The sequence below is a fragment of the Ranitomeya variabilis genome, chromosome 3 (assembly GCF_051348905.1).
Source record: "Ranitomeya variabilis isolate aRanVar5 chromosome 3, aRanVar5.hap1, whole genome shotgun sequence".
Classification (NCBI taxonomy): Eukaryota; Metazoa; Chordata; class Amphibia; order Anura; family Dendrobatidae; genus Ranitomeya; species Ranitomeya variabilis.
Window position 1 is genome coordinate 746,073,313 of NC_135234.1, and position 27,919 is coordinate 746,101,231.

The 27,919-nt window shown below is 45.0% G+C and overlaps 1 protein-coding gene and 1 pseudogene across 1 annotated transcript in view; one reads left to right on the plus strand and one right to left on the minus strand.

Moving 5' to 3' along the window:
* Positions 1-2,664: 2,664 nt before the first annotated feature.
* LOC143817790 (snurportin-1 pseudogene) lies at positions 2,665-3,683 on the minus strand (annotated as a pseudogene).
* Positions 3,684-20,449: 16,766 nt separating this feature from the next.
* LOC143818590 (E3 ubiquitin-protein ligase MYLIP-like) overlaps positions 20,450-27,919 on the plus strand; it is a 34,412-nt gene continuing 26,942 nt past the window's right edge. Inside the window, exons 1-2 of the mRNA XM_077299850.1 lie at positions 20,450-20,721; positions 26,440-26,630. Of these exons, the coding sequence (XP_077155965.1) occupies positions 20,635-20,721; positions 26,440-26,630 (278 nt within the window). The 5' untranslated portion in view covers positions 20,450-20,634. The remainder of the gene's footprint in view (positions 20,722-26,439; positions 26,631-27,919) is intronic.

Below are 27,919 nucleotides of genomic sequence, written 5' to 3' on the forward strand. Positions count from 1 at the left end.
TGGTGGTGGTGGTGGGGGGGTAATCCACGCAGGGTACTGCTTCAGATGGAGAATCCACCTGGATTCTCCCTTCGGTCTGCAGCACCACAGGGTTTGAATGAAGAACTTTTATTCACGGGGTTTCTAGGTTGATAATGGGCCCTCATTTACGAACATGTCTACTCTTTATGCTCCCCACTTATTGTTGCTTGCATAATTAATGCACTGTGGGTTGTTATTATCATCATCATTATTTTCATGTTTGTTTCTATCCTTATTTCCAAGTGCCGTCTTCTGTCCATCCAACATCTGGGGGCAATATGCCTTCTGTCGAGCCGTAGGACCTTATATGTCCCAGTTAGCATTTGCGGTTCCCATGGTCATCGTTCTGGACTTTACAAGCAAACGTTTGGGTTTCAAAGGATTTTGGACTCCGCCATTGATCATCTGGGAATTTGGCTACCTTGATGACTATGAACTATGTTGCATTGATTCCGGGACTTTACGTTAAACCAAGTGGATTGGCCCAGGTTTGCCGCCATTTTGGGAGTCTCAACGCGCACATATCAAGACCTGGACTCTACAAATGTTTTTTTGGTTTCTTCTGTTTGCCCCCGTTTTGCACCCTGGGCAGCCCCTTGTTTTCCACCATAGGTGCCATATGGCGTTCTACCTGTCTCTCTGTTCCACTTTATCTGGGCTACTATGGGCTCCTTAGGGTATTATACTTTATTTACCTGAGATATAATAAAATATCTTCCTTTTGAGCATTCTTTGCTCTTATTTGTAAATTTGTTTACTCAGATGTACAGGTGTCGCAGTTTTGAGGCCCTGTTGCTTCAGACAGGGACTTGAGTTGGATCCCGTTTATTTCAACAGTGACGTACTATAACAATTCTCTTGCCTTTGTGCAGGGTTGATATCCTTCAGATCATGGTTCATACCCTTGTATGGTTTTTGTGTACTCTTACCATCCAAAAGGGCTGTGATGTCCACGGTTTTCTCTTTTCTTCTTCTCTCAGTGAATGGGGGACTCATATCTGCCATCATCTATTTTTATGGTGGTGTTTCATATTGTCTCCTCTCTTGCCTTTTGGGAAGGCTGGCGTTTTTTCTACCCGTGGGCCTATACCTTTTAGGCATTGTGCTATTGGTTTCCTTCACTTTCCTTACCCGGGAGGCTAGTGCTTCCTATGTTTCCTATAAGACTATAAAAAACCTAGAGGAGACCAACAAAGAAAAAAAAAAAAAAAAGTTGTTCTCTCATGTGCCACACTAATGGACTCTGCTGTTCGTATATCTATGATTATCAGGGTTCCTATCTAAGGCTAACAATTTCGGACACTCCTTTATCATTTGGGAACTTTAACTTTGACATATACATATACCTTCCATAAAATGATCCAGATTGCAAAGGTTTATTATGCTTCTACCCAGGGGGGGCCTTCCCTCTCCCCTTGGGGTATTCCATTAGACGTATTTTGTTAACCTAACATTTCTGTGGTCTTTTGTTTACTTGCTTTTGGCACTCATACATCATATGCCCCCCGCAGCTTATCGGCATTCATGCTGTGTGAATAGAGAATCTCTTCTGCATTTTTTTCTATATGGCGCTCTGCCACAGGCTTCTGTCTGGCGCGTGCGCGGTTTGCTCCCCCCAGGGTTGCCGTTGCGCATGTGCATGTGCACCATGACAACGGCAACTCTTCTGGCTATAGCCACAATTGTTGCACCTTCCAGGGCGGCTGGGATGGGCGTCTGCAGTCTGCCACACACCGGTTCGTATTTATCTAATCGGCGATTCCTCTAGATTTACCTCAGAAAATACTGATGACCTCACTTCCCCTGACGAAGCTGCTGTTGCAGTGATACGCGTGGGGCTCTTGCCGCACCCCTTCTTGTCCCTCCTGGGCGCCTTAATCCGCTGCACTCCCCTGCAGCGCGAGTGGTATTTATCTGCCTACAGTGGGCTTATTTTTCTCCACCTTATTTTCTCCAGGCGCAATTGCACATTATCTGTTATCAGTTGCTGCCTATTTCTGTTGGACCAGGTCCACATAGGTATTTGGACATACATCTTTGTGGGGTTTATGCTCATATGTTAGCCTAAATATTGTAATGTGCACATTGGGACTTAGGCTTTCCAGGTACCTAGCATGCTCAGACAATACTGTTATTTAATGTATAGCTGTATATATCATCGTGGGATCTGTGCCTACATTTAAGCCTAACATTGTGATATGAATATTGGTATTCGGGCTTTCCATGCATTGAGCATGCTTAGATAACACTTACTCACTATAGTCATGCCTATTTTATAGGGTTTCAATTATGTGTGTATATGTTTGCAGCAAATTATGTGTCATGATGACATTCTTCTTGTTTTGGTTCAATACTAGGAGACTTGACTTATTTAACCTATGAGCAAGAGACATTTTGCTATTTATATCTGTACAACCTATTATATTATGCATATTTGTTTATAATTACAACGTTCTTGGGTTGTACTATACTATATTTGCGATATATAGGGGTGTCGCTTATCGGTCCTATATCTTAGGCCCTTTTAAATGGTTTTATCTGTGTCTTTTTTGAGGTGTAATAATAAAAGTTTTCTGATTATTTATAATTTTCAGGTGTGCATGCCATCATTAGTCTAGTCTTTTTTTTGCTGTATCTATTTTCTTAGGATGGAGGGATTGTTAACAGATGTTCCAGTTCATAACGTCCACCCTCCGCTGCTCCTTTCCCATCCTTCTTGTGTTCAAGGATCTGTCGCATTTGCTCTTGTGCACATGCTGGCTTTTCTGTAAGGGGTCCTGGTGGGGCAGGAAATCCTAGAATTTCAGGTGCCATGTATGGACGGAGCCACCCAACCAGCGGAGTACTACCTGGAGTATAGTGTGTGTGCATGTGGTAAAATAACAGGCCGTCCACCTTGTAGGGATAGGACTGTGTGAGGACACTCTGAATGGAATCCAACGAACAGGGGAAATTCGGCAGACCAACGAACTTGAAAGGGTTGATCTTGCACAACCCATCTTCTTCCTGCAGCTTTGATTGGAGCCAGTAAAAGCGAAAGTCAGTGTGGCAGTCGTACACTGGGTGTCCCCTCCAACACATGACATCTAACACGTAATATGTGCGAGACTCCTCGTTATATATGCCGTCTAGAATAGTGTAGTCTTTACCAGTAGCACTGTTAGGCCGATTTCCACCTGGTAGTAATGATGGAAACCTGTTCACGCAGTACCCACTTTTAGTGTAAGCTGCAGTAGAACCCCGTGAAGCCACAACTAAAGAACGCTTTCCAGTGGGGCAGACTACAAGAATCCAAAGATCAGCCAGATCTGGAGGAATTTCTATTAGCCACTCAGAAAGCATAATCTGGTTAGCATAATGTCGGGGTAACTTTTTGCAAGGCTCCACATCCATGTCCTCTGCGTCTTCGTCTTCTGTTTCCCATCCTCATCCTTCTCTTCATCTTGGTCTGTCCAATCCCCAGATGCGAGCCGGCGAGCATGGTTGATATAGTCCAAGCGCTTTAGTTTCTGTAGTTCCAGCAGTTTCCTCCTGCGCTCGCTCTGCTCCAGAGAGCTGGATTTGCCTTTATACTGCGCTAATCTTGGATGAGGAGCTGAAGTACTATTGAGGTGGGAAGAAACAGCGAAGCTCCCTGCAAGGGCCTCTGTGAGGGCATCCATCATCTGCTGTTCATGTACTCTCTGGTGCCTCAGAGGAACCCTGTCTCCAGACACAAAGCTGAAGTACGGACAGTGAATGCCAAATGACCTCATACTTATAGCACTACAGACAAAAACCCATCTTGAAACCCAGATGACCGACTGGAGAACTTATACCTTATATCCCGAGACACTCAGCCTGTGTCTGACAAGCAGTGAGTTTTTTGAATTTAAGAGCACTATGCAATACAAAATCCAGGAGAGCGCGAACAAGGCGCTAGTTCAGCAGTTGACTCGCCCAGGCATTTCAACTGACACTAGCACACCTCAATCAGCTAGCCTTCATAAGGACATATTTTTATGTGGAGTTAGCCCATTAGGCGCACATGTCGACTTAGAAATCAAACAAAAGATATGGGATAATGAACATGTGGACATATGGTCACTATTATCAGCAGACCAACAGTGCATAGACAAGGAAAGGAGGATGAGTGAGCGGCTACAAGATAAGAACAAACCAAAAATAGCGCAAACTATGAATAATTGGCTGCAGGCCTTCAAGGTTCTCGGCTGCATCATGGGCCAAAAACCATCCAAAAACGCTGTTATGAATTATTTATCAGGACCTAATATAAAATTTATACAAGTCCCACGGCTGTTTTACATGGAGGCTGTACGACGAGGAGTTCCGCAAGCGGCTGGCCTAAGCGGATCTGGGCTGAGGTGTAATAGCAAAGGACGTATGATTAAGACTCATGAGGTCCCAAGAACAGTCCTCCTTTTCAGCAGCGACCATTTATTACTAAGCAGCTGCAGGCCTGAATTCAGTAGTCATACGTGGACTGGGGGCCTGCTTACTTTTTAACGAAGGATACTGCCAATTCCACGGGTCCTGTAAATGCAGACACGAATGCTCATCCTGCGGAGGTGGACACCCTGCATCCAGGTGCACCCGCCAAGCAAACAGAGCGCTTGTGAGGCATAACCCCGGTGAACGTAACCACAATGGGCCCATGGCTAAGCCTTTATTCCATTAAAGAAGCTGCGCAGCAGCTATATTACGGTTTTAAATACGGCTTTATCCCCTTCAAATTTAGTCAAACACCAACTACGACAAATAATCTAAAAATCGGTGTGCAAATTCTTTGAGATTTTACATCATCAAAAATCCAAAAAGAGGTAGAACTAGTCAGGATAGCGGGCCCATTTAAATCATTTCCATTTAGGAATTTCAGAATCTCGCCACTAGGTATTGTTCCCAAAATAGAACCTGGAAAAGATCGGCTGATACATCACCTTTCCTACTCAAAAAGGCGCATAGGTTAATGATGTGATACCCGCGGAAGAGACGTCTAACCTACGCTTCGTTTGACAGGGCAATCGAACTCGTGCGCGCAGCTGGGCCCGGTGTTGTGAATTGGACGTTTTGGCTCCCTCTTGTGGTCACTAGCGACATGACACTTTGAGCTTCTTTCTCTAGCTTGGTACCCACCTGGCTCGTTAGTCCAGGGGTGTTGCTATTTAAGCTTCCTGGATTTTCAGTCTGGTGCCTGGCATCGTTGTTATCAGTTCCTTTCTGTTTGCTCCTGTCTGCTGGTCCTGGTTCTTGCATAATAAGCTAAGTCCTGCTTCCTTATTTTTTGGTTATTTGCATTTGCTCTTATTTCTGTCCAGCTTGTACCAAATGTGATTCCTGATATAGCTGGAAGCTCTAGGGGGCTGATATTCACCCCCCGTGCCGTTAGACGGTTCGGGGGTTCTTGAATATTCAGCGTGGAAATTTTGATAGGGTTTTTGCTGACCGTATAAGTCATCTTCCTATATTCTGCTATTAGTCAGTGGGCCTCTCTTTGCTAAAAAACCTAGTTCATCCTTGCGTTTGTCTTTTCTTCTTACCTCACCGTTATTAGTTGTTGGGGGCTTGTATCCAACTTTTGGGGTCTTTTCTCTGGAGGCAAGAAAGGTCTATCTTTTCCCTTCTAGGGTTAGTTAGTTCTCCGGCTGGCGCGAGACGTCTAGAACCAACGTAGGCACGTTCCCCGGCTGCTGCTATTTGTGGTGCTAGGTTCAGGTATACGGTAAGCCTAGTTACCACTGCCCTATGAGCTGGTTTTTTGTGTTTGCAGACTTGGTTATAAATTCTAAGACCCTCTGCCATTGGGGTCACAACAGCCCGGTGCCCTGCTGGCAAAATCAAACAGTCAGCATTACGCCTATTGCCCGTGCACCCTGAATGCTTCCATTTGTTAAATTGTTAAGTGGACCAGCTGTTTTATTTCAACATGTGCCTACCGATGGGCTGCTCCATTTCCTGTCACTATTTTGAGCTTTTCAGTACCTTCCTCGACTGGGTAGTACGATACAAAACCGGCAGCAATTCAACAATTCACTACCTCGATGATTTTTTGTTCATTGGACCCAGGGACTCCAAACACTGCTCCTTCCTTCTCCAAAAGTTTAAAGTTTATATCTCGTCAATTCAGAGTACCACTATCACCAGAAAAAACAGTCGGCGGGTGTAACGTGCTGAGTTTCCTCGGCATCGAAATAGACACCAATACAATTGTTCTTCGATTACCAGCTGATAAAAATCACAAACCCTGAAAATGGTAGAAAATTTCCACGAAGCAAAAAAAAAAAGGCACCCTACAGCAGATTCAGTCCTTGCTAGGTTTGCTCAATTTTTATTGCCGTGCAATGCCAGTGGGCAGAGTTTTTTCACGCCGATTGTTGCTAGCAACCAAGGGCATCTGTTATGACCCCAGTGGACAGGGTCTCAGAGGAACGTGTAAGTCTGCGAGATTCAAAAATCCAGCTCATAGGGCTGTGGTAACTGGGTTGACCAAATAGCTACTCCTAACGCCAACACTAGAAGTAGCCGGGGATCATGCCTACGGTGATCGCTAGATGACTCGCGCCAGCCGGAGAATCTAACTACCCCTAGGAGAAGAAAACAAAGACCTCTCTTGCCTCCAGAGAAAGGGACCCCAAAGCAGGATACAAGCCCCCCACAAATAATAACGGTGAGGTAAGAGGAAATGACAAACACAGAAATGAACCAGGTTCAGCAAAGAGAGGCCAGCTTACTAATAGCAGAATATAGCAAGATAACTTATCTGGTCAACAAAAAACCCTATAAAAATCCACGCTGGAGATTCAAGAACCCCCGAACCGTCTAACGGTCCGGGGGGAGAACACCAGCCCCCTAAAGCTTCCAGCAAAGGTCAGGATACAGATTGGAACAAGCTGGACAAAAATACCAAACAAAACAAAAGCAAAAAGCAAGGAAGCAGACTTAGCTTGAAATACAGGAACCAGGATCATAGGACAAGAGCACAACAGATTAGCTCTGATTTCAACGATGCCAGGCATTGAACTGAAGGTCCAGGGAGCTTATATAGCAACGCCCCTGAACTAACGGCCCAGGTGAGGATATAGGAAAAGACAGAAGCTCCAGAGTCAAATCACTAATGACCACTAGAGGGAGCAAAAAGCAAAATCACAACAGGCATCCCCCAGCAGGGCCACAGAATTAGACTCAACCGCTCCCTGAAGGCAGACTTGCTGGTCTGGAGGACATTCCTAGAATCCTACAATGGGCATACATGCGTCATGGCACGAGAGACGCCAAGCAAAGATCTAGGCCTAGTGGTGGGTGGAAATATCACAGATTGGTCCTTGTAGATTGACACAAAACAATGATGCAAAGGCACCTGGCCAGTCTTATGAACCACGGCAACGACCCAGCACTGGTAGAAGTTTTTTCTATAGTAACATCAGTCGAGCTTTGGGGTGCCAATTGAAAAATACGAACATAGATTTTCAACCAAACAGCCGAGAACAGCAAAAACCTTAAAGGGAACAGGTCACCTCAAATTGGCGGGATATGTAAATGCCTTTTTTCTGGTCTGATGGGTGGCGTTTCGTCTTCATTTCTCCACCCCATCCGTCCCTGTTGTCCGCAATATGTTCGAGAATTAGAGTACTTGCCTCCATAGTTCGCGCGTGCGCAATGCAATCTTTGTTCGCGCACTATGCTTTGCCCAACTGCGGGCACAGCCGAAAAGCATTACTGCGCATTCGCCCGCGCACTATGTCCCAGAAATATTTTGCTGTGTTGTGGGACATAGTGCACATGCACAGTAATGCTTTTCGGCTTTGCCCACAGTTGGGCAAAGAAATACTGCGCGTGCACGAGCGAAGATTGCATTGGGGCACGTGCAAACTATGGAGGACAAGTACTCTAATTCTCGAACATATTGCGGACAACAGGGACGGATGGGGTGGAGAAATTAAGACGAAACGCCGCCCATCAGACCGGAAAAAAATGCATTTACATATCCCGCCAATTTGAGGTGACAGGTTCCCTTTGAACAGCATGTCCTCCTCTTCCCCACCCTTAATCATGCTGTTGCACCGCCTAGCGCTATTATGCATCAAACATCTGGTGCTGTGCCAGATTTACATCAGTTGCAGATGATAACATTGTTAAGTGCTATCTTCTGATTGGCAGGCCTTCAAAGTCTTCCTTCCCAATGCGCAGCTATCGGGTCTACGGTGTCCTCCTTCCCTTTGGGACATGGTGGCCAATCACTGATGCCCTTAATCCGCCTTTCAGTGACACTGGCTACCTGGCAGGTTTACGGTAAGGCATGGGAAGAGTGGTGCTCGCTAATTCAAGGAAGACCAGTCAATAGGTGCAACCGGGTGAGATGCAAAGTGTTAGTAGAACTCTTAAATCGGCTCAAGCGTCAGGTACATTAACGGCATCTATCGGGAATAGCCTTCTTTCAGATAATGGGGTGGGTGGACGTAACTAAATATTTGTTCAATCAAGCAAGCCGTTAAACTGGAAAAGGCTTTATCCTAGTCAGGAATGCCATCGCTACGTTTCGTTAAGGCTATTGCACAACATTATTGAAATTTCTTCATCAGTATGCAAGTCACAATACAAGTCAACACTAGGGTTGAGCGACTTTTCATTTTGTGAGATCGAGTCGGGTTTCACGAAACCCGACTTTCTCAAAAGTCGGGTCGAGTGAAATCGGCCGATCTTATTGAAAAGTCGGGGTCGGGGATCGGCCAAAACACGAAACCCAATGCAAGTCAATGGGGAAGCATACTTTAATATTTGCTTCAGCGCGATAATGTTGAAAAGCCGGTAATTCAATTGCCGGCTTTTCATTTCTCCTGCCTAAACCCGACATATGAGACATGGTTTACATACAGTAAACCATGTCATATCCCCCTTTTTTTTGCATATTCCACACTACTGTTAGTAGTGTGTATGTGCAAAATTTCGGCGCTGTAGCTTGTAAAATAAAGGGTTAAATCGGAGAAAATTGGCGTGGGCTCCCGCGCAATTTTCTCCGACAGAGTGGTAAAGCCAGTGACTGAGGGCAGATATTAATAGCCAGGAGAGGGTCCATGGTTATTGCCCCCCCCCCCCCCCCCGTGGCTAAAAACCTCTGCCCCCAGCCACCCCAGAAAAGGCACATCTGGAAGATGCACCTATTCTGGAACTTGGCCACTCTCTTCCCACTCCCTGTAGCTGTGGGATATGGGGTAATGAAGGGTTAATGCCACCTTGCTATTGTAAGGTGACATTAAGCCAGATTAATAATGGAGAGGCGTCAATTATGACACCTATCCATTATTAATCCAATTGTATGAAAGGGTTAAAAAAAACACAAACACATTATTAAAAAGTATTTTAATGAAAAACACAGGTTGTTTTAATATTTTATTGCTCTCTCAATCCAGCTGAAGACCCTCGCTTGGCAAAATAATAAACCCACAATATACATACCCTCTGATGAACTGTCACGTCCCACGAGGTAATCCATCTGAAGGGGTTAAAATATTTTACAGCCAGGAGCCCTGCTAATGCAGCTGTGCTCCATGTCTGTACGTCCCGGAGAATGAAGGAAATGTAGGTCAATGACCTATAGTTACCTTCAGTCGCGGTGATGCGCCCCTGCTGGCTGTCCTCATGAACTGCAGCCTGGGAAATTTTTCCCACGCTTCTGTGGTGAAACTTATAAAATTCATCCTCACCCACAATTACTTTGAGTTTGACAAGAAGATCTATCTACAGGAGACTGGCACAGCAATGGGAAGTAAAATGGCCCCACAGTATGCAAATCTTTTCATGGCCAAGCTTGAAAGTGACTTTTTGTCCACATATCCCATCAGGCCTCTGGCGTACTACCGCTACATTGATGACATTTTAATCATCTGGACGGAGTCTGAGCCACAGCTAAAGATGTTCCATGAACAGTTTAATCAATTTCACCCTACCATCAACTTGACACTCAACTACTCCTGCACTGAAATTAACTTTTTGGACACCATCATTAAGCTGCAGAACAATAAAATAGAGACATCCCTGTATCAGAAGCCAATCGACCGTCCAACATACCGTAAATGGGACAGTTTCCATCCAAAACACATAAAAACTCTATTGTCTACAGCCAAGCCATCAGATACAATCGTATATGTTCCAACCCAATGGATAGGGATGAACACCTGGGTCGCCTCAGAAAGACCTTTTTGAATCAGGGCTACCATCCAAGAACAATTGAAAATCAGATCACAAGAGCCACCAGAATATCAAGGAATCACCTGCTACATTACAAAGCTAAAGAAGAAAATAACCGGGTGCCTCTAGTAGTTACCTACAATCCAAATCTGGAGGTGCTAAGAGGAGCTGCACGGAAATTACAACCTTTACTGCAAAAAGATGCCCGCTTACAATCCATTTTTCCAGACTCCCCACTACTGTGTTTTAGGCAGCCCCCAAATCTAAGAAGCATCATTGTCAGAAGCTCCCTGTCCTCTCCAACAGCTGCAGGTACCTTTCCTTGCAATCAGAAAAAATGTAAAACCTGTCCATTTATAATGACCACGGACAAGATAAAGATCCCCAACTCACATCAGGACTACAAGATCCCAGGTACTTTCAGCTGCGTCACTTCTAAAGTGGTGTACCTAATCATTTGTACTAAATGTCCAACTGGGGGTCTGTATGTGGGGGAGACAGGGCAGAAACTGAGAACAAGGATGAACTCTCATCGCCATACAATAAAAGAAAAAAGAATGGATCTACCTGTGGCAATACATTTCTGTCTCCCAAATCATAACATTATGGACAAGAAATTACTTGTACTAAAAAGTAACTTCAAATCGCAGAAAGACAGGAGAGTCTGGGAATATAAACTGATGACGACCTTTGACACTCTAACTGCAGGAATGGATGTGTCACATGGATTTATGTCTTTTTACATGAACTAAGGAACTTGCCCATCAGACCATGTGGGGGTCATCACAACAGAGACCCTAATCACAGGACAATAAAACATTACTTATCTAAGAACTGGCCCAACATTTATGGACATAACTGTTTATCACTCATGGTAATTCTGCTTCATGCCACCTGTCTTATCCATGGTTTTTTTACCCCTCTTTTTTTTTTTCCTACTATGTTGTGCATAAATATGTGATTCTTCAGAATTTGTTTTAGTCTTTGCCTGATGAAGAGACGTATGTAGTCTCGAAAGCTTGCAATTTGTTATTTTTTATTTTCCCAAGGGTAAGGGAAGAAATTGGACCCCAAAAGTTGTTGTGCAATTTGTCCTGAGTACGCTGATACCCCATATGTGGGGGTAAACGACTGTTTGGGCGCATGGCAGAGCTCGGAAGGGAAGGAGCGCCGTTTGACTTTTCAATGCAAAATTGACTGGAATTGAGATGGGACACCATGTCGAGTTTGGAGAGCCACTGATGCACCTAAACATTAAAACCCCCAAGTGACACCATTTTGGAAAGTAGACCCCCTAAGGAACTCATCTAGATGTGTTTTGAGAGCTTTGAACCCCCCAAGCATTTCACTACAGTTTATAATGCAGAGCCGTGAAAATATATATATATTTTTTCACAAAAATGATTTTTTAGCCCCAGTTGTGTATTTTCACAAGGGTAACACGATAAATTGGACCCCAGCAGTTGTTGTCCAATTTGTCCTGAGTACGCTGATACCCCATATGTGGGGGGAACCACTGTTTGTGCTTATCTAGATGTGTTGTGAGAACTTTGAACCCCCAAGTGTTTCACTACAGTTTATAACACAGAGCCATGAAAATAAAAAAAAATTTTTTTTTCACAAAAATGATTTTTTAGCCCCCAGTTTTGTATTTTCCCAAGGGTAACAGGAGAAATTGGACCCCAAAAGTTGTTGTACAATTTGTCCTGAGTACGCTGATATCCCGTATGTGGGGGGGAACCACTGTTTGTGCGCATGACAGAGCTCGGAAGGGAAGGAGCGCCATTTGGAATGCAGACTTAGATAGATTGGTCTGCAGGCGTCACGTTGCATTTGCAGAGCCCCTGATGTACCCAAACAGTAGAAACCCCCAACAAGTGACCCCATATTGGAAACTAGACCTCCCAAGGAACTTATCTAGATGTGTTGTGAGAACTTTGAACCCCCAAGTGTTTCACTACAGTTTACAACGCAGAGCCGTGAAAATTATAAATCTTTTTTTTTCCCACAAAAATGATTTTTAGCCCCCCAAATTTTTATTTTCTAAGGATAACAAGAGAACTTGGACCACAAAAGTTGTTGTACAATTTTTCCCGAGTACGCTGATGCCCCATATGTTGGGGTAAACCCCTGTTTGGGCGCACGGGAGAGTTCAGAAGGGAAGGAGCACTGTTTTACTTTTTCAACGCAGAATTGGCTGGAATTGAGATCGGACGCCATGTCGCGTTTGGAGAGCCCCTGATGTGCCTAAACAGTGGAAACTCCCCAATTCTACCTGAAACCCTAACCCAAACACACCCCTAACCCTAATCCCAACGGTAACCCTAACCACACCGCTAACCCTGACACACCCCTAACTCTAATCCCAACCCTAATCCCAACCGTAAATGTAATCCAAACCCAAACCCTAACCCTAGCCCTAACGCTAGCCCTAACCCTAACCCTAACCCTAACCCTAATGGGAAAATGGAAATAAATACATTTTTTTAATTTTATTATTTTTCCCTAACTAAGGGGGTGATGAAGGGGGGTTTGATTTACTTTTATAGCGGGTTTTTTAGCGGATTTTTATGATTGGCAGCTGTCACACACTAAAAGACGCTTTTTATAGCAAAAAAGTTTTTGCGTCTCCACATTTTGAGACCTATAATTTTTCCATATTTTGGTCCACAGAGTCATGTGAGGTCTTGTTTTTTGCGGGACGAGTTGACATTTTTATTGGTAACATGTTCGGACACGAGACAATTTTTGATCGCTTTTTATTCCGATTTTTGTGAGGCAGAATGACCAAAAACCAGCTATTCATGAATTTCTTTTGGGGGGCATTTATACCGTTCCACATTTGGTAAAATGGATAATGCAGTTTTATTCTTTGGGTCAGTACGATTACAGCGATATCTCAGTTATGTCTTTTTTTATGTTTTGCGCTTTTATACGATAAAAGCTATTTTATAGAAAAAATAATTATTTTGGCATCGCTTTATTCTGAGGACTATAACTTTTTTATTTTCTTACTTATGATGCTGTATGATGGCTCATTTTTGGCGGGACAAGATGATGTTTTCAACGGTACCATGGTTAGTTATATCCGTCTCTTTGATCGCGTGTTATTCCACTTTTTGTTCGGCGGTATGATAATAAAGCGTTGTTTTTGGCCTCGTTTTTTTTTTTTTCTTACGGTGTTCATTGAAGGGGTTAAATAGTGGGACAGTTTTATAGGTTGGGTCGTTACGGACGCGGCGATACTAAATATGTGTACTTTTATTGTTTTTTTTATTATTTAGATAAAGAAATGTATTTATAGGAACAATATATTTTTTGGGGGGGGGAATTTTTTTTTTTTTTTTTACACTTGTGAATATTTTTTTTTGCACTATAACATTGCCCCGAGGGGGGGGGGGGCATGATGTTATAGTGTAAGATCGCTGATCTGACAGTTTGCACAGCACTCTGTCAGATCGGCGATCTGAGGTGCACAAGTTCAAGCTTCCCGGCACCTGCTCTGAGCAGGCGCAGTGAAGCCACCTCCCTGCAGGACCCGGATGCCGCGGCCATCTTGGATCCGGGCCTGCAAGGAGGAGGAGGAGGTAAGAGACCCTCGCAGCAATGCGATCACATCGCGTTGCTCCGGTGGTCTCAGGGAAGCCCGCAGGGAGCCCCCTCCCTGCGCGATGCTTCCCTATACCGCCGGCACACTGCGATCATATTTGATCACAGTGTGCCGGGGGTTAATGTGCCGGGGGTGGTCCGTGACTGCTCCTGGCACATAGTGCCGGATGTCAGCTGCGATAATCAGCTGACACCCGGCCGCGATCGGCCGCGCTCCCCCCGTGAACGCGGCTGATCGCGCTGGACGTACTATCCCGTCGTTGGTCATACGGGCCCACCCCACCTCGATGGGATAGTACGTCCAATGTCAGAAAGGGGTTAAAGTTTGCAACAAACCACCGAGGAGAAACACCAAACATGTGGAAGAAGGTGCTCTGGTTTGATGAAACCAAAATCGAACTTTTTGACAACAATGCCAAACGATATGTTTGGCGTAAAGGCAACACAGCTCATCACCATGAACACACCATCCCCACTGTCAAACATGGTGGTGGCAGCATCATGGTTTGGGCCTGCTTTTCTCCAGCAGGGACAGGGAAGATGGTTAAAATTGATGGGAAGATGGATGGAGCCAAATACAGGACAATTCTGGAAGTAAAACTGTTTGAGCCTGCAAAAGACCTGAGACTGGGACGGAGATTTGTCTTCCAACAAGACAATGATCTCAAACATAAAGCAAAATCTACAATGGAATGGTTCACAAATAAACATATCCAGTTATTAGAATGGCCAAGTCAGAGTCCAGACCTCAATCCAATCGAGAATCTGTGGAAAGAGCTGAAAACTGCTGTTCACAAACGATCTCCATCAAACCTCACTGAGCTCAAGCTGTTTGCCAAGGAAGAACGGGCAAGAATTTCAGTCTCTCGATGTACAAAACTGATAGAGACATACTCCAAGCGACTTGCAGCTGTAATCACAGAAAAAGGTGGCGCAACAAAGTATTAAGTTAAAGGGGCTAAATAATATTGCACGCCCCACTTTTCAGTTTTGGAATTTCCACAAAAATTTAAAATAACCAATATATTTAGTTCAAAATCACAATTGTGTTCCACTTGTTGTTGATTCTTCACCAAAAATTTACATTTGGTATCTTTATGTTTGACGAATGAAATGTGGGAAAAGGTTGAAAAGTTCCAGGGGGCCGAATACTTTCGCAAGGCACTGTATATGTCCCTCATCTCCCTCTTTGCTCTTCATTTTGGGTCCTCAAATCTCCCCACACACTATAAATAACCCCATCTCCACTCCAATTCTCCCCACACACTATAAATAACCCCATCTCCACTCCAATTCTCCCCACACACTATAAATAACCCCATCTCCACTCCAAATCTCCCCACACACTATAAATAACCCCATCTCCACTCCAATTCTCCCCACACACTATAAATAACCCCATCTCCACTCCAATTCTCCCCACACACTATAAATAACCCCATCTCCACTCCAAATCTCCCCACACACTATAAATAACCCCATCTCCACTCCAATTCTCCCCACACACTATAAATAACCCCATCTCCACTCCAATTCTCCCCACACACTATAAATAACCCCATCTCCACTCCAAATCTCCCCACACACTATAAATAACCCCATCTCCACTCCAATTCTCCCCACACACTATAAATAACCCCATCTCCACTCCAAATCTCCCCACACACTATAAATAACCCCATCTCCACTCCAAATCTCCCCACACACTATAAATAACCCCATCTCCACTCCAATTCTCCCCACACACTATAAATAACCCCATCTCCACTCCAATTCTCCCCACACACTATAAATAACCCCATCTCCACTCCAAATCTCCCCACACACTATAAATAACCCCATCTCCACTCCAATTCTCCCCACACACTATAAATAACCCCATCTCCACTCCAAATCTCCCCACACACTATAAATAACCCCATCTCCACTCCAAATCTCCCCACACACTATAAATAACCCCATCTCCACTCCAAATCTCCCCACACACTATAAATAACCCCATCTCCACTCGAAATCTCCCCACACACTATAAATAACCCCATCTCCACTCCAAATCTCCACACACTATAAATAACCCCATCTCCACTCCAAATCTCCCCACACACTATAAATAACCCCATCTCCACTCCAAATCTCCACACACTATAAATAACCCCATCTCCACTCCAAATCTCCCCACACACTATAAATAACCCCATCTCCACTCCAATTCTCCCCACACACTATAAATAACCCCATCTCCACTCCAATTCTCCCCACACACTATAAATAACCCCATCTCCACTCCAATTCTCCCCACACACTATAAATAACCCCATCTCCACTCCAAATCTCCCCACACACTATAAATAACCCCATCTCCACTCCAATTCTCCCCACACACTATAAATAACCCCATCTCCACTCCAATTCTCCCCACACACTATAAATAACCCCATCTCCACTCCAATTCTCCCCACACACTATAAATAACCCCATCTCCACTCCAATTCTCCCCACACACTATAAATAACCCCATCTCCACTCCAATTCTCCCCACACACTATAAATAACCCCATCTCCACTCCAATTCTCCCCACACACTATAAATAACCCCATCTCCACTCCAATTCTCCCCACACACTATAAATAACCCCATCTCCACTCCAATTCTCCCCACACACTATAAATAACCCCATCTCCACTCCAATTCTCCCCACACACTATAAATAACCCCATCTCCACTCCAATTCTCCCCACACACTATAAATAACCCCATCTCCACTCCAATTCTCCCCACACACTATAAATAACCCCATCTCCACTCCAATTCTCCCCACACATAATAAATCCCCCCATCACCCTCACTCCCTGTATTTGTCTGCTATATACTACGTGGCTGCTATATACATACATACATATTCTAGAATACCCGATGCGTTAGATCGGGCCACCATCTAGTCTACTATATAATTGTCTAAGGGTCACTTCCGTCTGTCCTTCTGTCTTTCTTTCTTTCTGTCTGTCATGGATATTCATTGGTCGCGGCCTCTGTCTGTCATGGAATCCAAGTCGCTGATTGGTCTCGCCAGCTGCCTGTCATGGCTGCCGCGACCAATCAGCGACGACCACAGTCCGATTAGTCACTCCATACTCCCCGCAGTCAGTTTTTTAAACATACAAAAAGACACGTATGCAAGAACAATGATAGAAAACTGTATTAGTACATATAAAAAGTCAGTAAAATATTGTAGCCAATAGTGCTTAGTGAGCCAAAAATAGCAACAAAAGGCGTCACCAACAGGAGGGCAAGATATTAACAAAAATAAATAAATAAACACATAGCAAGACCACAATGGTATGAATAGGAAAAAAGGGATCGTACACAAAGGGTTAGTATAAAATAGTTACCAGAGATAAATATAAATAAGTATAAATATATACCCCAGTGTTAGGAACCAAAAAATCCTAAATATGTAAACAATGATGGAAATGGATTCTGGACCATGGGTAAGAATAAAGGTGCATAGTGTAAAGACTTAGGGGAAAAAAAAACAAAAAAAAAACCACAAGCCAAGTCCTAGCTACCCAGGTACATAAAACCCAAATGTACAACTAAATCAATCAATGTGGTCAGCATAAATAGGAAGGCACTCTGCCGAAATGCGCATAGGGGTTGCGGCGTCTCCACACATGTGCTGGTAAGATTCATTCATACTTATTTATGCTGACCACATTGATTTAGTTGTACATTTGGGTTTTATGTACCTGGGTAGCTAGGACTTGGCTTGTGGTTTTTTTTTGGTTTTTTTTTTCCCCTAAGTCTTTACACTATGCACCTTTATTCTTACCCATGGTCCAGAATCCATTTCCATCATTGTTTACATATTTAGGATTTTTGGGTTCCTAACACTGGGGTATATATTTATACTTATTTATATTTATCTCTGGTAACTATTTTATACTAACCCTTTGTGTACGATCCCTTTTTTCCTATTCATCCCATTGTGGTCTTGCTATGTGTTTATTTATTTATTTTTGTTAATATCTTGCCCTCCTGTTGGTGACGCCTTTTGTTGCTATTTTTGGCTCACTAAGCACTATTGGCTACAATATTTTACTGACTTTTTATATGTACTAATAAAGTTTTCTATCATTGTTCTTGCATACGTGTCTTTTTGTATGTTTAAATATCTGCTTTCACGTTGAACCTGTTTCCCATTAGTACTAATTTAGATACCACTATAGCACCTTCTGATTAGTGTACTTGACTACAGTATTATAATCCGAGGTATCTTTTTGCTGGAAATATCAATATGATGTGTCCCCGCAGTCAGTGCCCGCTCCATACTCCCCTCCAGTCACCGCTCACACAGGGTTAATGCCAGCGGTAACGGACCGCGTTATGCCGCGGGTAACTCACTCCGTTATCGCCGCTATTAACCCTGTGTGACCAGGTTTTTACTATTGATGCTGCCTATGCAGCATCAATAGTAAAAACATCTGTTAAAAATAATAATAAAAAAAAAATCATTATATACTCACCTTCCGCCGCCTTTCCCGCTCCTCGCGACGCTCCGGTGACCGCTCCATGCAAGCAGCACGTTCCGGTGGCAAAGATGGTATGGAAGAAGGACCTGCCATGACATCACGGCCATGTGACCGCGACGTCATCACAGGTCCTGCGCTCATACCAACCCTGGGACCGGAAGCTGCCGCATGCACCACACACAGGGCCAGGACTTCAAAGGGCCTTTGGAAGGTGAGTATATATTTATTTTTTATTTTAAGGCTGTATACTACGAGGCTCTGTGCTGTATACTACGTCGCTGTGCAATATACTACGAGGCTGGGCAATATACTACATCGCTGGGCAATATACTACGTGGCTGGGCAATATACTACATCGCTGGGCAATATACTACATCGCTGGGCAATATACTACGTGGCTGGGCAATATACTACGTGGCTGGGCAATATACTACGTGGCTGGGCAATATACTACGTGGCTGGGCAATATACTACGTGGCTGGGCAATATACTACGTGGCTGGGCAATATACTACGTCGCTGGGCAATATACTACGTGGCTGGGCAATATACTACGTGGCTGGGCAATATACTACATCGCTGGGCAATATACTACGTGGCTGGGCAATATACTACGTGGCTGGGCAATATACTACGTGGCAGGGCAATATACTACGTGGCTGGGCAATATACTACGTGGCTGGGCAATATACTACGTGGCTGGGCAATATACTACATCGCTGGGCAATATACTACGTCGCTGGGCAATATACTACGTCGCTGGGCAATATACTACATGGCAGGGCAATATACTACGTCACTGGGCAATATACTACGTGGCTGGGCAATATACTACGTCACTGGGCAATATACTACGTGGCTGGGCAATATACTACATGGCAGGGCAATATACTACGTGGCTGGGCAATATACTACATCACTGGGCAATATACTACGTGGCTGGGCAATATACTACGTGGCTGGGCAATATACTACATGGCAGGGCAATATACTACGTGGCTGGGCAATATACTACGTGGCTGGGCAATATACTACGTGGCTGTGCAATATACTACGTGGCTGGGCAATATACTACGTGGCTGGGCAATATACTACGTGGCTGGGCAATATACTACGTGGCTGGGCAATATACTACGTGGCTGGGCAATATACTACGTGGCTGGGCAATATACTACGTCGCTGGGCAATATACTACGTGGCTGGGCAATATACTACGTGGCTGGGCAATATACTACGTGGCTGGGCAATATACTACGTGGCTGGGCAATATACTACGTGGCTGGGCAATATACTACGTGGCTGGGCAATATACTACGTGGCTGGGCAATATACTACGTCACTGGGCAATATACTACGTGGCTGTGCAATATACTACGTCGCTGGACAATATACTACGTGGCTGGGCAATATACTACGTGGCTGGGCAATATACTACGTCACTGGGCAATATACTACGTGGCTGGGCAATATACTACGTGGCTGTGCAATATACTACGTCGCTGGGCAATATACTACGTGGCTGGGCAATATACTACGTCGCTGGGCAATATACTACGTGGCAGGGCAATATACTACGTGGCTGGGCAATATACTACGTGACTGGGCAATATACTACGTGGCTGGGCAATATACTACGTGACTGGGCAATATACTACGTGACTGGGCAATATACTACGTGGCTGGGCAATATACTACGTCACTGGGCAATATACTACGTCACTGGGCAATATACTACGTGGCTGGGCAATATACTACGTGGCTGGGCAATATACTACGTGGACATGCATATTCTAGAATACCCGATGCGTTGGAATCGGGCCACCATCTAGTCTAGTATACTAATATTAGTCCTTATTTCCCTGTTACCGTGCTATACCAGCTGTTCTCCTTGTGACCACCAGGTGTCTTCACACGCATGACATTTCTCCAGGGCCGATGATTCTGTTGCTCGCTGGCACTTCCCGATCTTCCCTCTCAGCTCCGGGCTTCAGTGTAAGCCAGTGCGCATGCCCTTCTAGTGCAGGCTCTAGTACAGCAGCCAATGAGCGAGAGTGGGCGTGCCTTGTACCGGAGGGAGGGCTTATGTGCCAGTCAGACGGGGACGGTCTGCTCGGACTCTTCATTCCCTTGTGTGGAGGCTGCTGGCAGCTGGCGCCTTCCTGCGCTCCCTCCTCTCCATGCAGATACCCTCAGGGGGTGCCCGGCTGCACACAGGCCGCTCCTAGGAAGGGGCACGAGGTTTTATTTTTTTATATAGTTTTATCCATAGAGAGAAGGTTCCCTCTGTGCTGCCATGCTGTGCTATGTGACCAGACCGGACTCGGTGGTCATGGAGGTGGTGGTGGATGCCAAGGCGAATGGCGAGGACTGCCTCAACCAGGTAGGTACTTTGCCTTCTGTTTGGGTGACCCCTTTCTACTTACAGTAGCACTCTCCTGCCAGCCTGACACCAGGTAGCCTGGCACGGCAGTGGGCATTGCGGCAGGTAGCCTGGCACGGCAGTGGGCATTGCGGCAGGTAGCCTGGCACGGCAGTGGGCATTGCGGCAGGTAGCCTGGCACGGCAGTGGGCATTGCGGCAGGTAGCCTGGCACGGCAGTGGGCATTGCGGCAGGTAGCCTGGCACGGCAGTGGGCATTACGGCAGGTAGCCTGGCACGGCAGTGTGCATTACGGCAGGTAGCCTGGCACGGCAGTGGGCATTGCGGCAGGTAGCCTGGCACGGCAGTGGGCATTACGGCAGGTAGCCTGGCACGGCAGTGGGCATTGCGGCAGGTAGCCTGGCACGGCAGTGGGCATTGCGGCAGGTAGCCTGGCACGGCAGTGGGCATTACGGCAGGTAGCCTGGCACGGCAGTGGGCATTGCGGCAGGTAGCCTGGCACGGCAGTGGGCATTGCGGCAGGTAGCCTGGCACGGCAGTGGGCATTGCGGCAGGTAGCCTGGCACGGCAGTGGGCATTGCGGCAGGTAGCCTGGCACGGCAGTGGGCATTACGGCAGGTAGCCTGGCACGGCAGTGGGCATTGCGGCAGGTAGCCTGGCACGGCAGTGGGCATTGCGGCAGGTAGCCTGGCACGGCAGTGGGCATTACGGCAGGTAGCCTGGCACGGCAGTGGGCATTACGGCAGGTAGCCTGGCACGGCAGTGGGCATTGCGGCAGGTAGCCTGGCACGGCAGTGGGCATTGCGGCAGGTAGCCTGGCACGGCAGTGGGCATTGCGGCAGGTAGCCTGGCACGGCAGTGGGCATTGCGGCAGGTAGCCTGGCACGGCAGTGGGCATTGCGGCAGGTAGCCTGGCACGGCAGTGGGCATTGCGGCAGGTAGCCTGGCACGGCAGTGGGCATTGCGGCAGGTAGCCTGGCACGGCAGTGGGCATTACGGCAGGTAGCCTGGCACGGCAGTGGGCATTACGGCAGGTAGCCTGGCACGGCCGTGTGCATTGCGGCAGGTAGCCTGGCACGGCAGTGTGCATTGCGGCAGGTAGCCTGGCACGGCAGTGGGCATTGCGGCAGGTAGCCTGGCACGGCAGTGGGCATTGCGGCAGGTAGCCTGGCACGGCAGTGGGCATTGCGGCAGGTAGCCTGGCACGGCAGTGTGCATTGCGGCAGGTAGCCTGGCACGGCAGTGTGCATTGCGGCAGGTAGCCTGGCACGGCAGTGGGCATTGCGGCAGGTAGCCTGGCACGGCAGTGGGCATTAGTCATGGTAGCCTGGCACGGCAGTGGGCACTATTCCAGGTTGGCGATGTATCCTGTGGGTAAAGGGTAACCCTATAGCCCCTGGATCAGAGCAGAGTTGTGTTTTCCTGGTAGTCACCTGTCTGGTGTTCAGTTCCCTTCTCGTTCTGAGAATGTTTCCTCTGAGATCATGGACCTGTTCCACGGCTCCTTAGTCTAGGGCTTGTGTTACTGCCTGGTGTGAATTGTACCGTAAGCTATTTACCTTATTTATAAACACGTGTGACTCAGTGACGAAACACTCCATGATCTGCTGCGGATAGTCCTCCCCAGCTGTAGGTAAGCCGTGTAGCCGTGTCCTATTGCTGTGTACACTTCTGATTACTTAGTGTTTATTTTATGCTTTTGTGAGTATAAAAAGGTCAGGAAACAGCAAAGGCTTGGAAACTCCTTGTTGGGGTATGTTCACACTTATTTTACCTGTATTTTGTAGCAGATCTACTTGAAAAAAAGAGTCCACAATTCATCTGAACGAACGGTAATCTAGACCTATGGATACAGAGCTCCAACTAAAATGTATTTCTACAGCTTTTGCACATCTTCACACTACGCCATGACAGCCACATGCTGGGAGTTGTAGTTCTAGAAGAGCTATAGAGTCACATTGATCTGTGTGTGACCTAGTCTTCATAGCACTCCCTCATCTAGAATCATAGGCACAAAGATCTGGGGAAACTAAGGCAGGATAGAAACAAGTAATTTAAAGTGGTTGTCAAAGATTAGGGGTCTGCAGGCGTTATTGCCTTTAGGCGATGACTTGTTTTCTCGCTTAAATCCAAATCTCTTAAATGCTCATGAATCAGTAATTCATTTATGTTTTTCCATTTGGGAAAATATCTCCCAGCATGCTTTGCCAAACTCAGACTGTCAAGGCATACTGGGAGTAGTAGTTCAGCAGAAGTTGCAGATCGGGGGAATAATAAACTTGTCCCATGAGCAATGCTCGATCTTCTCCTGGATCCACTTTTTCTTCTTCTCCTGGATCCATCTTGATCTCTTCTTCTTCTCCTGGATCCATCTTGATCTCTTCTTCTTCTCCTGGATCCATCTTGATCTCTTCTTCTTCTCCTGGATCCATCTTGATCTCTTCTTCTTCTCCTGGATCCATCTTGATCTCTTCTTCTTCTCCTGGATCCATCTTGATCTCTTCTTCTTCTTCTGGATCCATCTTGATCTCTTCTTCTTCTCCTGGATCCATCTTGATCTCTTCTTCTTCTCCTGGATCCATCTTGTTCTCTTCTTCTTCTCCTGGATCCATCTTGATCTCTTCTTCTTCTCCTGGATCCATCTTGATCTCTTCTTCTTCTCCTGGATCCACCTTGTTCTCTTCTTCTTCTCCTGGATCCACCTTGATCTCTTCTTCTTCTCCTGGATCCACCTTGTTCTCTTCTCCTGGATCCACCTTGTTCTCTTCTCCTGGATCCACCTGGTTCTCTTCTTCTTCTCCTGGATCCACCTGGTTCTCTTCTTTTTCTCCTGGATCCATCTGGTTCTCCTCTTCTTCTCCTGGATCCATCTTGTTCTTGAGCTCAGCGGTGGCCGACAGTGTTGTGGTACGAGCTGCTCTATAACACAGGATACATGGAAAATCTGTATTTTTGTTTTCTGTGATTCATACTTGCGTCAGAATCTTACTCAGCTCCCACATTCCTACTCACTGCTGACTTCTCCAAAGGAGGAAAAACCGGGTTACTGGAGTTCACTTCTATTTTAACTTCTATATCTGGAATGTGTTTTCAGTTACAATCTTCAAAGATTGTATCCATTGACACCTAACATTTGTCTGTAGGACAGGGCCGTACTTTGCTTTAGTGCAGGTATGGACATTACTAATCTTGGGCTGTTAACTGTGGCACCATTATTGGTTAATTGGAGCTCTACGCATTAATAATAATGATTCTCTTCTTCTCCTAACAGCAGACTCATACAGTGTATTAGTGGATGAAAGCCGCCTTTTCATGGCTGTTACTGTACCAGAAATTATGCGCACTAACACTGCAATTGTTTTTTAACAAACAGCTGTCAGTGTCTGGAAAATGAGCTCCGATATCAGCTTATATGTATTCTAGTCAAAGCCATTGTCTAGGACCTAGAAGAAATGGAGCATGAATCTCTGAACACCCCCGTGATTAATAGTCCCAGTGTACCTGAATATGTATTACATGTAGCTACGAGGTCTGACTGTTCTTTCTTTACAAGCTTTTTTTTTTTTTTTTTATTTCTACAGTGAAGCACTTTTTTTGTTTGAACTAAAGTGAAAAATGTAAGTTTGATCAGACCGTTTTACCAGAACTGACAAGTGCTGAAGATTTGCAGAAGTGCTTAATGCCACCATGGAAAAATCCCCTTTATTACTTTGCTCAAACTGCCACTCTTTTGAGCTGAGTTGAGAATAAAATGTATATATTTTTTTTTGTGTATCTGCTATAGATCAGTGTATAAATGATGTCCCTAGGACAGGATTCTGATCTCGGCAAATGCTGATTTATGGCATAATGGAGTAATGCAATCTTCTTTGACACTTTGTATAGCGGCAAAAACTCATCTTGCTGCAATTCAGCAGAAAGTTTAATTACTACTTAGGGATGGAAATCTGCCCTTATGATGAGTACATACATACATGGCTCACTGCAGAGGTATGGCTGGTACCAAGCCATGCCCCTGTGTCATCATAGTCTATAATGATGCACGCACATGTTGCTGTTTTCTGTGATTATCGTCAAATTGCTGCAAAATCCTGTCTGATTTACCAGAATTTGCTGCAGGGGGGAAAAAAAATCCTAAAACACAAGTTGGCTCTAGCATGGACTGATGATTGTAAAATACATTTCACAAAATCTTTCCACACTGGAGAATAGTGTGAACTTTAATTCTGTGGTTTGTCAAATTGTGCTGGTGATTTTAACCCTATGCAAAGTGTGCAGTATTTCCTCCAAAACCACTTTTTTGGTTCTATGGAAATCTTTTTTCGTGGAAGCTACCTCTGTGCAGTACATCCCAAAGAATCCCATTCTATCAGGTGTCTCAGAGGAGTTGTCCGCTGTGAAGGAAAAACTTCTTAAAACTAGACCCATGGCGCTGGTTAAATACAGAAAGGAAACCCCTTTTATATATTAGCACTGTTCTGTACAATTACAGGTGTCCCCTGAAATGTTCTGGGCTTGCTCTTGTGGGGGGCATCATGGAGCTGTGGTAGTATGGTAGGTGAGTGTTTTTGGTTTATCACCACTATGAGCCCAGTGTTGTAAAGTATATATATATTTATTTTAGTAGACTAATCTTTTAAAAGCCAGATGAAGTTGATAAATAATGTATTCTGTAAAGGTGTGTAACATTTTCATTGTGTGTTATCCTTTTAAGTTATACACCTTATTTGCTAAAACCAGTCCCAGCTCCTGTATTCCTGGTGATAGTCATGGATAGTGCATTTCACTCCTATAAAGGTCCCGGTAACAGGCAGTGTGTCCAGGACAAACGGTGTGTCCAGGTTTGACTCTGTTATCAGGACGGTCAGGTACATATTGGATGATATTGGCTTGAAATACTCGGGTAATTCGGACCTTTGTGTTAGTAAAGTGCAGCAGGAATTTGCTTTGTGTGTTTGCTCACTCGATCAGTGGTTGAGCGTGTGCCAGCTTGTCTGTTTCAGGGCCTGTCAGTCAGCAGTGTGTGATGGTTTGTCTGTCCCAGAGTAATAGTTAGGGCTCATTCATATCGGTTATTATTTTATTATTTTTAATTGTGCGCAAAAAAATCAGTTTCAACGCTGTTTATGATCTTGCTGTCATCGATTTGTGAGTTTTTACTAGATTTTCATCAGGTTTTCTCTTGCGGGAAAAAAAAAAAGCCTCTCCTATCACAGTCCATGAAAAAGGGACAGCACACAAATTGCATCAAAGTACTGTCCAATTTTGTGTTTTTGTTTTTTATTCGGTAAACTGTTCTAAACCTTTTTTATTTTATTATTTTATTTTATTATCCATTGACTTGGCAATGTATCGGTTAAACACTGATGGAATTCCAAAGTACAAAGCATTTCTTACATGTTTCATACGTTTTACACTGATCCCCATAGACTTTAAAGGCTGGGCCTGATCCAAAAAAAAAAAAATCAATGAGGATAGGGCATACTCGGTCCCATGACTCACTCCAGGATCTGCCCGACTTCCGCCGGCACTAGGTCGTCCCGCACTGTGTGAATGCAGCCTTAGGGAGATGGCAGTTACATCTGTAGTGGCTATGTTCCTAGTGATTCCTTTATAATGGGGTGCGTTTTGTTATTTTTCGGATAGTGTCTTACGCAGCACCAGTGCTTTTACAGAAGAGACTTGTAACATGCCTAAATCTCTTTATGGTTGTTTTCAGGTTTGTGAACGGCTGGGCATTATTGAAGTGGATTACTTTGGCTTACAGTTCAGTGGAAATAAGGGTGAAAGTCTATGGCTGAATCAGAGAAATCGAATATCCCAGCAGATGGACGGACTGGCTCCTTTCAGGATGAAGCTAAGAGTCAAGTTCTTTGTGGAGCCCCATCTCATTCTCCAGGAGCAGACCAGGTAATACTTTCTTCTTCTCGTTAGCCAGCTCTTGTTAATTCCATATTGTTTTTCCTCGCTGCTTTCCTTAAATACAGTAAGGGGTCTGGTTTAGAAAAGCCACTGTGCCTAATAGAGAAGACCCTTTCCGTTAATTAGGCGGTGGTTAAGTGTCTAGCTGTGATGGACCACTCATGTCTGAGCATTACACTTCCTGCTCTCTGATCCAAATGTGAAATATGTCATGCTTCACTTCTCCTGAGGTGGCGCTGCTGGGACTCCCCACGCTTTCCAGGATACCTGACAGATGGAGACATAGCGCAGTGAGCCCTAATTCTTGGGGCACCGTTCTGTGACCTTGTGATAGTTGATTATTAGAATTCCACCAGTGGTACACTAAATTAGAGAATAGTGGAAATTTCACAGATTGCATGGTGTCACCCATTCACTTCTTTGGGAGGGAAATAAACACAAATGGAACTTTCATCTCTTGTACCAGAATTTTAAGGGTCACTTGCAGCTGACGTTTTCTGGATAAAATAATGAGAATGCTCTGAACATGTTTGTGTATGAGAAACCATCAGCAAGCATGTCTGAGCGTACAATGCATGCAGTGTATGGTTCTTGCTAGGGTAATATACAGCAAGGTCTCTAAACAAAGAGCGATCTTTGTGTTTATACTTTTTTGTATAGGGAAGTAGAGTGGCTCTGGTTAACCTCCTTCCTTTGGAGTCTGCCCTGTAGTAACCTCATATAGAAGCCTGTGTTATTATAGGTCATATATACCACAAGTGCAGCAGAGCAGGAAGCTCCCTCCCTCTACCCGACTCAGCTTTTTTTTTTTTTTTTTGTCCAGCTCCTGGTGCCAGATAAGCCTTTTTTTCCGGGAAGTACAGTATAAATATGCATAAGTGAAATACACATTTGGGGCCATGTAGACGTCTTGTTGGAATTTGAAAAAAATCAAAATTGTTGGAATTTGGCATTGTACTTTTTTATGGTTTTGTATGTTGTGCGTAGGGTACAGTACTTGTGAATAATTTATTAGTGTCGTCAGAGGACTTCAGAATAGACACCAGGTGGCTTGTCGTTGTTAGACGTGATCTATCTTGTGCAATGACTTTAAAGGAAACCTGTTATGTTTAAAATGGTGCCTGATCTATAGGCAGGAGCTGATCAGATTGAGAAACTTTTATTGTGGGAAAAGTTTCAATAGCTGTCATTTTCTTCATTTTATGCATAGGAGTCCAGTGAGCAGTCCTACTCGGTGACTGACAGTCTTCCCTGTATGACTGTGCATGCAGATGGCT